Source organism: Mytilus trossulus, chromosome 2 (assembly GCF_036588685.1).
Source record: "Mytilus trossulus isolate FHL-02 chromosome 2, PNRI_Mtr1.1.1.hap1, whole genome shotgun sequence".
In the NCBI taxonomy this organism is placed as follows: Eukaryota; Metazoa; Mollusca; class Bivalvia; order Mytilida; family Mytilidae; genus Mytilus; species Mytilus trossulus.
In genome coordinates, this window is record NC_086374.1 from 95,588,009 (window position 1) to 95,600,981 (window position 12,973).

At 30.8% G+C, this 12,973-nt stretch overlaps 2 protein-coding genes across 5 annotated transcripts in view; one reads left to right on the forward strand and one right to left on the reverse strand.

Moving 5' to 3' along the window:
- Positions 1-12,973, forward strand: part of LOC134708427 (papilin-like) — a 170,289-nt gene that overhangs the window by 78,923 nt on the left and 78,393 nt on the right. The gene's annotated exons all lie outside the window — the stretch shown is intronic.
- The window catches only part of LOC134708430 (uncharacterized), a 33,335-nt gene that overhangs the window by 13,439 nt on the left and 6,923 nt on the right, over positions 1-12,973 (reverse strand). For all 3 annotated transcript variants that reach the window (XM_063568948.1, XM_063568949.1, XM_063568947.1), the window contains exons 4-5: positions 11,190-11,548; positions 9,473-9,560 (exon numbers count right to left, since the gene is read on the reverse strand). In XM_063568948.1, the coding sequence (XP_063425018.1) occupies positions 9,473-9,560; positions 11,190-11,548 (447 nt within the window). The remainder of the gene's footprint in view (positions 1-9,472; positions 9,561-11,189; positions 11,549-12,973) is intronic.

The following is a 12,973-nucleotide window of genomic DNA, read 5'->3' on the forward strand; positions in this document are numbered from 1 at the left end:
GTTTGACCATGGGTTTCTGGTTAAACCCATAGGAGATGCTCAGAAATATTTAGATGATAAAACTTTTTTGTAATTCTGTTGTGATAGTTGCTTTATCACATTTCTAGTTATGATTGCAAAAAGCAAACTTGTGTTTATACAAAGATTCTAAAGCAAATTATAGATTCCTTGGAAGAGGTTCCAGGTCTAGCAATTAATTTACTCCCAGCTGTTATGGGAAAGGCAATATCAGTTTTTTAACTGCAGATGCTCTGTTGGTCAACTAGTGTACTATACTAGTAGGCAATTCCCTTCATTGAGAGAGAGAGGTTTCCAAAAGGGAACAGAGATTTTCGAAGAGGTCACTTTTCTCAACCAGTTGCTATATATACAGTAGATAACTTAAATATTATGATTTGGAAAATGTTTCTAATGATCTATTGATATTAGATATATTAAGAAATGGTTATAAAATTGTTTTTAATGATGTACCACAAGGTTTATCATTTTTGAATTAAATACATTTCACCTTTCATAAGGATGAATTATTTTCATAAGTCCAAAAATTGATAGCTAAGGGAGCTATTTAAGAGGTTGATCGATCAATGGAAAATCAGTTTATTTCCTATATTTTCTTAGTTCCTAAGAAAGATTGGTCTTCAAGGCTTGTATCTATTTGAAAAATTCAACCAAACTTAGTTTGTGGCTAATCAGCATTTGGAGCAGGACCATTTATCTTTTGTTTAGATGTAATTCTTTTTAGAATAATTATCTATATATATATAGAGAGAGAGAGCTAACATCTATAGATCTCATAGATGCATATTTAGGTATCATTTATGATTATATCACAATTTCCTGATTCTGGTGGAAAAGACATTGATATGATATTTATGTTTTTTGTTTTGGATTGGCTTCTGCATCAAGAGTTTTTACTAAGGTTTTAAAACCTGTCTTATGTATTTATGAAATAATGTCACTTGAAGTATATACATGCTATAGTTTATACATTGATGATTCTTTTATTATGGATCAGAGTTTAGATGATTGTATTGTGAATACAGAAGAAGCGGTGCAAATGCTTGATAAGCTGTGCTTCGGAATAAAATTTGAGAAGTTGGTACTCATTCCTTGGAAGCACATTGTTTTCCTTTGTCTCATTATTGATACTGAGCTATTTAAGTTTTTTCTGACAGATGAGAAATGGTAAAATTATCTCCCTTGGGAAATTTTTCTTAAATAGAATTGTGTAACTGTATTTTAGATGATTTACATCATATATTGGTCTTGTGACGAATGCTTTTAATGTAGTATCTGTGGGAATGTTACATTGCAGAAACATGGCAAGAAATAATGTTGAAACACTGTATAGTTGTTACAAAGTTTTTTATCATCATTAGGCATGATAGGTGAAATTTTTTAACAATTTAAAATCAGAATTTAAAAATTTGATTTATAGACCCATCCAAATAAGTTTTTGGATTGAACCAGATTCCTCTGACAAAAGAAGGATTTGGGATCCAAATTTGAAGAAAATGTTTCTGTTGGTAGAATTTATTGGAGCTTCTTTAAGAGTATGCACTCATTTAATATAGATTTCATAGTATTGTTGGCTATATTTTTCTTTTGGAGAAAAAAGTTTTATTCACAGATAGTTATACAATCAGAAAATACTATTTCAGTAGCTTTTATTATGCAAATTAGGAGGTATAACCTCTTTGTCACTTAACATACTTACTACAAATATTTCATTATTTGGGCTTGGTGTTCAAGAAAGAACATTTTTATCACAGCTCTTTTTATTCCTGGTAAGAAAATTTTGATACTTATCATATGTCTAAAAAATTTACAGATTCAAAAGGATGGCAATTGAAAGAAGATGTATTGGTTTTGTTGTTATTACATTTTCTTTTTCAAATCTGTAGATAATTACTTCATTGTCTTTTGACCAACAAGCTCCTTTCAGAGATGTTTGTATTTTTCATGATCAGAATTAAGACCTTATATTTTCCCATCTTTTTCATTGTTGGGGATAATTATAAAGAAAATTATTAGTGATAAAGTTCAGAAGGCTCTTTTGGTTATCCTTTTTGGCTTGCTCAGAGTTGGGTTTCTTTGCTAAAACCAATTTTAATTTATTTGCCAGTTAAACTGCTAAGCATAAAAATTAGTAACAATGTTGTATACTGAAGATAATGTCTTTCCGTCAGGAAGAGACTTAATTTAACTGTATATTGTAAAAAATATAAGTGAACCAACACCTGAAGAGTTGATTGTGCAGTAGGGTAAAAACGTGTGTATTATACTCAGAAATCACTTTAATATAAACAGGGGATTTCAGAATCATTTGTAAAATATATTTACACTTCATCTTGGAGACCTTGCATCTATAATCAAGCATTATCAATATTTTTTGAGAAATTTCATTATTTGGTGTGATCAATTCCTTATCACCATCTAAAAAGGATGTTATTGTTTATTGAATTTTTTGTAAAACTCAAGTTTTTCATATTCAGCATGTTTGATGTGAATTTTCCTTGTTCTATGTTGAAACAGACTTTATCCTTTAAGAACAAGATGTTACTTAATTTGTTTGTTTACTACATGTATTTGTGTAAGGTTGCTGAAACCTGAATCTGCAATTGAAGAGTTAGATACTCTTTCACTTGGGAGATGAATTTAGTGCTATCTTTTTTAGGTTCTTAATATTCATTGGAGTATTTAACATTGAAGACTGTCTTTTATAATTGTGTTTTTATTTGCCTTGACTACATCTGCCTTAAAGTACTATCTTTATCAGCTGTAGATTTACATTCTATGTCTTTCATTCAGAGACATGGCATTTTATTTTTTCATATACATGAGTTTTTGAAAAAATACTAGATCTGTTAGTTAGTTTACCTTATGAGGTGATCAAAGGTTTTGATAAACCAAAACTTTGTGTTGTTAAGACAATGATTTATCATGTTTTGTGTACAAAATAAGTGAGAGAATTCATCTAAGTCTTTTCGTAAAGTTTAGATAGTTAGAGAGAGTTCATATTTTATCCGAGGTTTTAAGGTTAACTCATTTAGAGGAACCTCTTCTTAAGTGCATTTAGCTTCAGGATGTTCTATTAAGGACATTATGGCAACAGTTTTGTCTGGAAATATGGTAAAACTTTTTCAAGTTCTATAACAGGAAAGTAAATAATATCAGTACTAAAACACCTTTCTTCAGTTGTAGTTACTGGATGATCTTGTGATTTTTATCCTTTATTAAATGTTGGCATTTATATAAAAAATGTTTTTAGTTTGTGTCTACACTTTAAACAAGCTAATTCATTACTTGAGACCGAAGGCGAAATATGAATAAGAATGTTCCTTCATCCAAGCATATCTTGGATGTGCAGGATGAAGGTCATTCTTAGAATATGAGCCTGAGGCTCGAAAGTAATTAATTCCCACCCTAGGGATTATCAGTCAGACCCACCCTTTTCCACTGGGTTTTATATTTGGTCGACACAAACTTGCTTTAAATTATGACAAGTTATTATGGAACAGGTGCTTATATACTAGGGTCAAGGTCACTGGCCAGGTATAGTTTGTTTCTTTAAACAGAGATATTATATGTAAGCTTCACCCCTCAAAGAGAAGTTAAGCTAATTCATTACTTTCGAGCCTCAGGCTCATATTCTAAGAATGACCTTCATCCTGCAAATCCAAGATATGCTTGGATGAAGGAACATTATCAACAGGTGGTCATTTAACTACCTGTAGATTTATTTACCTGGTTTGTTTTTGACAGAGCTAATTTAAATGAATGATACATGTAGCTAGCTTGCTTTCCTCATGTTTAATGTCCTGAATGAACTATTCTATTTAGGTATGGGACATTTTACATTAAATACAATATTTGTTCTTTTTAATCAAGATATTTATTGTAAATTTATTCATTTTGCTTACAATCACAAATAAATCATTGCTGGTATATCCCACTTTCATAATGAAGAATAAAGCACTGAAATTTCTATTCACTATAAGCCATTTGTACTTTTTTTGATATATTGAAAATAAATTTTTAACAGTAATTCCAATTGAAGTAGATCCTGAATATTAAATGAAACTCAGCATCACTACTATTCCATTTCAGGAATCTTAATATAACATGAAAATATATCCCATTAGAAAACACTATGCCACACAAAATTCATCTTGTAGAATTATTAACATATCCAAAAAAATCCATTTCACAAACACTTTAATTCCATTCAGGAATCAAAAACTTAAAATACATCCCACATTAAAAACACCATGAAGCAAACATATATCTCCTTTTTTATAAACTAAATCCACTGATTGAAATTTCCATCTTGACTATTTAGAGACACAAAAAGAAATGGCTTAAAATGTCCCATATCTTATTCAGGACATTGGTCATGATGCATGAGGAAAGCAAGCTAGCTATCGGTCATATAAATTTTACCTTTTAGAAATAGTGAATATTTTTTTACTGGGTAGTTAAATGACCACCTGTTGATGAGCTCCCACAATACTTATTGTACAATTTAAATGGACAAATTGTGTTGACAATTTTTTATTCTAGTCAGGCAATAGGTATTTAAATACCCCAAAGGTGATGAGATAATGACAGTAAACATAACAGAAAAACAAGTAAGGGAGTGGGAAAAAAGGTTAGATAATATTACGGGAACCCATCCTATCAAAAATGAAAACGAATTAAATAATTTGAAAGTAAAAATTAAAGATTATTATGCCCAAAAAGCTGAGGCAGCCAGAATTAGGTCTAAGGTTAACTGGTACGAGAAAGGCGAAAAATCAACAGGGTACTTCTTTAAACTCGAAAAAAAGAGGGGTGCTGAAAAATTATGGACTAGAATAAAAGGTTCAGACGGAAGGTATAAGGACGATATAGAATCTATCCTAGAAGAACAAGTGTCTTTTTACAAACAATTATTTACATCCGAGGGGTGGGATAGGGATGCTGCAGAAAATCTATTACAAAATATAGATCATAAACTAAGTGAGGAAAATAAAAAAATGTGTGAAAGGGAAATATCTTTAGATGAAATAAGTAAGGCCGTTAAAATTTTGAAACTTGATAAATCCCCTGGGGAAGACGGAATTGTGAATGAATTTTACAAAACGTATTGGTATTTGATAAGCGACGACTTCGGGGCGGTTATTAAAGAAATTTTTGACAACAATTTGCTCTGTGAATCCCAATACAGAGGTATGATAACGCTTATGTTTAAGTCTGGGGAGAGAGAAGACATAAAAAATTGGCGTCCTATAACGCTTTTGAACACGGATTATAAAATTATTTCAAAAGTACTCGCGGAAAGGTTAAAAAAATGTATTACCGCAAATAATTGATTTCGATCAAAAAGGGTTTGTCAAAGGGCGCAACATTTTTCAAGGCAATAGATTATTACAAGATGTTATAGATTTTTGTGAGTTAGAAGATGAGGAGGGTGCGATATTATTTTTAGATCAACAAAAAGCATTTGATAGGGCGGAATGGGAATGGATCGATTTTTGCTTATTAAAATTTGGGTTTGGGGAAAAATTCAGGAGTTGGGTAAAAATGCTTTTCATTAACGCTAAGACGTGCATTCATACGAATGGGTTTACGTCTAGATTCGTAGGCATAACCCGTTCAATTCGTCAAGGATGCCCAATAGCCCCGATGTTATATATCCTGCAAGCAGAACCACTTGCAGCATCAATTAGAAACAACCCTAATATAAAAGGAATAAAACTTCCTACTAGAACTGGGGACTTTATTGAAACAAAGCTAAATATGTTTGCTGACGATACTCAACTCTTTAATAAAAGCGAGGAGTCTATCGAAGAAACATTTAAAACTTTAAAACTGTACGAAAATGCTTCGGGGGCTAAAATGAATATGGATAAGACAGTTGGCATGTACTTAGGCAAGTGGCGAAATAAAAAACCAAAATTTAACAAAATTAAATGGTCTAAGCGTCCTGTGAAAGCACTAGGGGTACTACATGGATACGGGGTGGACTTAGATCAAATTTGGTTAGAAAAAATAAATAAAATAAAAAGCTGTATGGAAGTTTGGAAATCAAGAGATCTCACATTTACGGGAAAAGTTTTAATTATTAAATCCTTTGTACTGTCCGTCATTGGATACGAAATTGAAATGAGAGGTATCCCGGATATATACGAAAAACAAATAAATAATATTATATGGACCTTTATATGGGATGGGAAAACAAACCAAATCGCTAGAACAGTGTGCTGTTTACCGAAAGAAAAAGGGGGGATAGGAATGATAAACTTAAGAGACTTTATTAAATCAAAACAAGTGAAAAGTATGTACAGTATTGTCAACTCAAAAACACAAAAATGGAATGCAATAGGAAAATACTGGTTAACGTCACTAGACGAAAAATATGATACAGATTTTTTTATATGTTCTTGTTCGGACACTACATGTTTTAGGCAAATACAAATGTCTAAATATTATAAAGAACTCTTAATTTCCTGGACCGACTTACAGAAAATCCAAAAATCGGACACGAAAGAGGACCTTTTAGAAGAAAATATTTTCGGCAATTGTAAATTTAAGTTCAAGGGACATGCATTATATTATGCAAACTTTGCCTCCAGTGGAATAAAAAAAATTAAAGATATATGGGACTTAAACAATAAATCCTTTAAAACTTCTTTTGATATTTTTAAAAGTCTTAAAGATAAAAGGAATTGGATTGCACAATATAGTCGCATTAAATCTTCGTTAACACCTCAACAAATTGACGTTTTAAAAACAGATTCTAGCATACAAAGTAATTCTGATAGACCTATAAAAATAATAAATTCTTGTCAATTTATAAAAAATGGAGTTGTCGTTGATGCCAAAAAGTTATGCCTTAAAGATATTAGATACTTTTATGAGAATAAAACAGCTCCAAATAGTCAGTTGAAGTGGAACTTACATTTTGGGAAGGATCTACCATGGGATTACATTTGGGAAACTTTGAATAACAATTTAGCTAACAGGAAAATTAAACAATTTCAATGGAAGTTACTACATAATATAATTTACACTGAAGAAAAATTACAAAAAATGAATCGCTCAAACGGGAAGTGTCACTTTTGCAATGAAAAAGAATCACTTTTTCATCTTTTTATTTATTGTAAACTGGTGGAACACGTTTGGCGGGAAATTTTTGAGAAAATAAGGGAATTTTGTTCAAAATTAAATATCCAAAAATTACAAAAATCGGAAATAAGCATAATTTTTGGGGTCATTAATGCAGATGCATCCTATACCCAAATTTTAGATACGGTGCTTATAATCACGAAATGGGTTATCTGGAAAACTAGAAATATCGCAAAATATCAAAAGAAAGGGATAAGTAAAGCGATGATTTTAAATATGATAAAACATGAAATGCAGTTTTTGCACAAATATCTTAAAACGAATACGAAGATAGAAGCCTTTTCCACTATGTGTGACATTTTTTGTATATAAATATATATTTTGCGTGGTCAGGTCAGTGCAATCACCTCTTTGATACTGATTGAACAATAATATGTACACTGCTCTCAACTCCCTACATGTAATTATTTCTGTTGTGTATGTATTCATGTATATCATCTAATTGTAACAAGACATGATGTATCATATTATAAACAAATATTTACTCACCATATCTTTGAAATTAATCCTTATTGGGAATCAAAATCATTAATCCATTTTATTTATGAATGAACTACACATGTATCCCTTTAACAAATCGCACGTGGTAAATGATCACTCGACCAGAAATTTAATGTAATTGAAATTAACATAACAAAAGACGCGATGTACGATAAAATTGAAACTGCTTAATAAATACAGGTAGCCTTTGTGAGAAATAAATAATGATAAAAACATACTTTATTCAAATAATTATATATGGTGAGAGGTATAGATATATAGATCGATAAGGACTACATGTACAGGTACATTTGTACAAGGATAGATAATACTTATAAAGGTGGATGTTAATAATTTATAGTGGGAGTTTTTTTTCTCATTTGCTTTTTCCCCGACAAATGAGTCTGTAAAAATGGGGCCCCCTTAGTTGTTCCCTGGGCAACTGAGGGTTGATGTAACAGGTGATTATTAATAAAATATGTTAAATATTAAAAAAAAAAAAAAAAAAAAAAAAAAAAAAAAAGACAATAATTTTCAAAAACAACTTAGTTAAAATGCTACCTGTACTTTTATTTCAAGAAAAAAAAAATTGTCATAATTCTGATTAAAACTTAAACTTATTTGAGCCATTGTCTGCATAAACTGTATTTATCTCTATATTAGCTTCTATGGTTGATATTTGAAGTTTTTTGTCAAACAATAAGAAATAAAAGTAACAGTACAGAAGTTTGTTAATACACTGAACTAAAATAAGTGTAGTATTATGTAAGGATATTATGCCTGGTTTATTTATTGACCAGGCGTACTCATTTTCATATTACGCCTAGTTCCTGTACGAAATTATAAGGCGTATTACGCCTTGTTTCCGTGTCATATACAGGTGTCACAGGCTTAGTCTATATCACAGTCTTTGAAAAGAACAATAAAAAAATAGGTGAAATATATCTTTCAAGGGCAATAAATCCTATTAGATCTCAATTAGCAATTATGGTCATGTTTGACTTTTTTGTAAGTTTTTGATTAATTTTGCTGAACATTTTTGCTGTATAAAATTTCTCTTGTTCTTTAATTGTTTTCTAGAACAGAAAGTTCCTAATAATAGTTATTTATGACAGGGACAATAACTCCAGTTTCTATCAAATTCAATTGATTATATAAGCCAAAAACTCCATTTTACCCTTGTGTTCTATTTTTAGCCATGGTGGCCATGTTTGTTGACTGACCAGAATGAAAAACACAAACTTAACCATAAGAATTTCTCCATAATTTGGGTTGAAATTAGTTCCTAAATACTTTCAGGGGAAAACGTCTTTGAAAAAGTTTATGACTAGGACCAAGGATTTGTCTTTCTATACAAATCCTTGATTAGGACGATGAATCCAAAATTATGACAATGGCTCACACATAGTCCTTAGGGCCAGAGGAGATAAAAACTATGGTTATAAAAATAGTAGACAATTTTCAACTCAAACAATATATCATTTTGCAAATTGAATAATCATGCGCATATAACAACTGTGCAAATTGTTATTAGCTTGAATGCTACACTTTTGGATTTTATATGCTTTCATGAAAACTATATTCTTCCAAAATTACTATCATATTATTCACCAAATATTATATGAACAGCTGAGAGAAGATGTTCAACAGCTGTACCAATTAAATTGCAATCACCTTCATATACTTTTGTAAATTCTTTAACTTTTACACAATTATTTTGTAGAAAGACAGAAAAAACAGATGGACAAAGTTTAAACTAGAGGGGAGTCAAGCATCCTCAATGCAGGTCTCCATAATATTATACATAGTATAGGATAATTACCATATTTATCTGTTCTATCCTTCTTTTTCTTTTTCTTCTTTGTTTTTGATTTGACTACTTCATTGTGGTCTGTTTTACCTTTCTCATCCTAAAAAATCGTAATTAATCCTTTGGTTTTTTTTTATGATAGAATTAGAAGTCAGCACACAAGGTCTTTCAAAGTCATGAATGTTTACTCATTCTGTTAATTCTAAGCTTAATTTTATACATTTGCAGAAATTCTGCCCTCAGTTATTAAATTAAAATTCATAATATTTTCAAATAGGCAGTCTGAATCAGGTACCCCCATTATGACCATCCATATAACATGTATAAAAAAACAAAAGTAAACAGTATAAATATATAAATATGATCGATTTGTTAGTCAAATGTGTTATGTTAAAGTATATTACGGATTACAAATGTGTCGAGGTTTGTGATTGGATAACAACACAGAAATGTCAGTATATATTCGGAAAACAGCCGGGGTATATAAGACGTTTTTATCCCCAATTGGAACCTCAAAAACGTCATCATAACACCGGTTACTATGTGACGTAGTCAAAAGATATGGGACTGTCAGAGGCTCACAGAGGGAAAATAATGGCTTGCTTCAGTCAATAATACATTTTTAATACAAAATCACGCAATTTACACTTTTAATACTTATATTTAATGCTAAAAGTGATATTATAAACTAAACATACACGATAAAATTATTTTCACAGCAAATAAGAAAATCCTTCACGTATGCCGAACATATCAGGTTGGGTTTTCTATATGTGTTGTCAACACATATACTTGCACTGGAAAATAACATTAAGTCAGGGGTAATCCGTAATATATGTGTAATTCAGGTCTCAGACAGGGTATATACTGTGACATTCCCGGCTTAGGTCTTATATCCCCTTCGCCTCCGGCTCAGGGGATATAAACTCTAAGCCGGGAATGTCACAGTATATACCCTGTCTGAGACCTGAATAACATATAATATACCTTTTCACTTGTTTGGTGTTTTGGAAAATGTTGTTTGGGCTGTATTTAAACTCCTCTACACACGTATAAAAATTAAATAACTAATGCAATCATAGATATAGGAAATGTGGTGTGAGTGCCAATGAGACAATTCTCCATCCAAGTAACAATTTAAAAAGTAAACCATTATAGGTTTGAATGTTGATTTTAACTTAAGACTTAGTTATATATTACTAGTTACATGGTGTGTTAGAGACCTAATACGATATAAATGGGGTCAGTAAATTTCCCATATATATAGTATTTGGTCACTAGCACACTGTGTAACAATATTTTTTTACCGGCTGTCTTCACATGTGGTTACGTGTTTAGACTATGATCTGCCTATCAAAGTGATAAAGTCTTTAATACTTTGATTTAAAATGTTTAAGAACCTACTTCTATTTGTTTTATGAATGTATTTCAATCGTTTATTATCAGTTTCTTCGTCTGTTTAAATCTTTCAGATTTCTTTTTTGTTTTGAAAGGGAAGTAACTCCTTCTAACCCCCATATGGTTGTTAACCCTATATAGTAACTAACCATGCATTTTTTAGAGCACCTTATAAGAAATATATAGAACCACCATGTGTAGTCCGTTAACCAATCATATCCCTATAAATCTACAGGAGTTAAGATAAATATATATATATACTGGTACCCTCTACTATGCAGTTGATGCAATTTTAATTACTTAAAAAAAATATTCAAGTATATATATATACCTTTTTAAATTCATTATTGGTGGGGAATGCAAACTCTTCCCCTCCAGTTTTCTGTTGGTTAATTTTATCTCCATCACTTAGTGCACTCTTTGGTGGAATACTGTTAGCATCATTTGTCTGACCACTATTGTTACTTTTATCTCCATCACTTGGTGCACTCTTTGGTGGAACACTGTCAGCATCATTTGTCTGACCACTATTGCCTTTCTCTGTTTCTGAACCATTGCTTTTTACTTTACCATTTTGATCACAGTCTAACAAATTTGAATGTCCAATTTCGTCTTTCCTGTTGTCTGAAGCATCACCACCTTTTTCATCCTTTGGATCATGTGATTGGTCAGTTCCATCTGTCTTTATGTCTGAAACATTGGAATTATAACAATGAATAATAAGAAATGTGGGATAAACATCAATGAGACAGCAATCCAACACCACAAAAAGACAAACATTAATCCTTTTCCCCTCTATAACCAAATATTGTTTTATACTCCTTCCAGCTAAAACATTTGCTAACTAAAGAGTATATAAATACATGTATAAACATTTAAGTATGTCTATTTTCATGGAAAGACCTTTTGATTTTTTGTTTTGTTTGCTACCCTCATCTGAGATGTGTCTCTGCACACATGACATAGTCGTTTGTACAGTGATATAAAGGTTTCACCATTGAAACAAAATTCTAATCATTCCCATAGGAGTTATACCTCTCCATGTATACTCTTCTCCTTGTGAAGGTTATTAATCCTCCTACAGATATCGTAAAAGATAATAAAAAGAAATTCCAAATTGTTTGTTATAAAATCATGTATATATTTTACACTTTTGTTTCAGATGATGAGACACTAGTCATTTGTGCTTGCTATTTTCAGTGTAAGCCACTTAAGGAGGCTCGCGGGTATAAAATTTTCAGAAAAAAATTAAACGTTTATTTTTCATTACAAAATATATTAATTACCTTAAGAAGTTGTTACTTTATCATATGGTACAAAAATTATTCCAAAAAATCATTAGGCGTTGGCCCCAGGTGACTTTTAAAATGTAGATATCATTGAAAAAGCTCCAAATTATCTCCCTTTGGTGCAAAAATGCAATTTTTTGGCATTAAAATTTAAATATCTTTTTTAACTCATCGGTGACCTATATTTTTTATTGTTATTTTCGAAAAAGCTGTACACAAACTAAATAATTGTAAAATTTTAGCCATTTCTGTAATTTAGTTCTTTTTTAATTTCTATATTACCGCTTTTTCTCCTATTAGTTGAACAGAAAAAAAGGACATTATCAAAAATGTATGCTTTTTTCGAAGGCAGATTGTGAGCGTAAATTAACGCTGACCCCATTTTTTATTTCATTTTTCTATTAGGTATAAGATAAAGTTAGTTTATAGAAAAATATAGCGAAATCTTATATTAAATAAAAAAATTGATTTAGACCAGCGAGCCCCCTTAAATGGTTTACTTTTACAAATTGTAGCTAGATGAAGAGGTGTCTCATTAATGACACTCATACCACATCTTCTTATATCTATATATCCTTATGATTTTTTAACCAATTTTGAGTCTAAAAAATACAATAACATCTAGTTTGAGATGTTTTCCTTTTTAAATTTGACTTAAGTGATACAATTATATGTTGATGTTTACTCTTATTGCAGAAACATCACATTATATTTGGATGCATTATTATGTGCCCTTGCTACTGTATCAAATGCTCTTTACAGCAATAAATTGGTGAATTTGACTAAGGAGTCATGCAATCTATAATTTAGGTTTTGTTGGCTTATT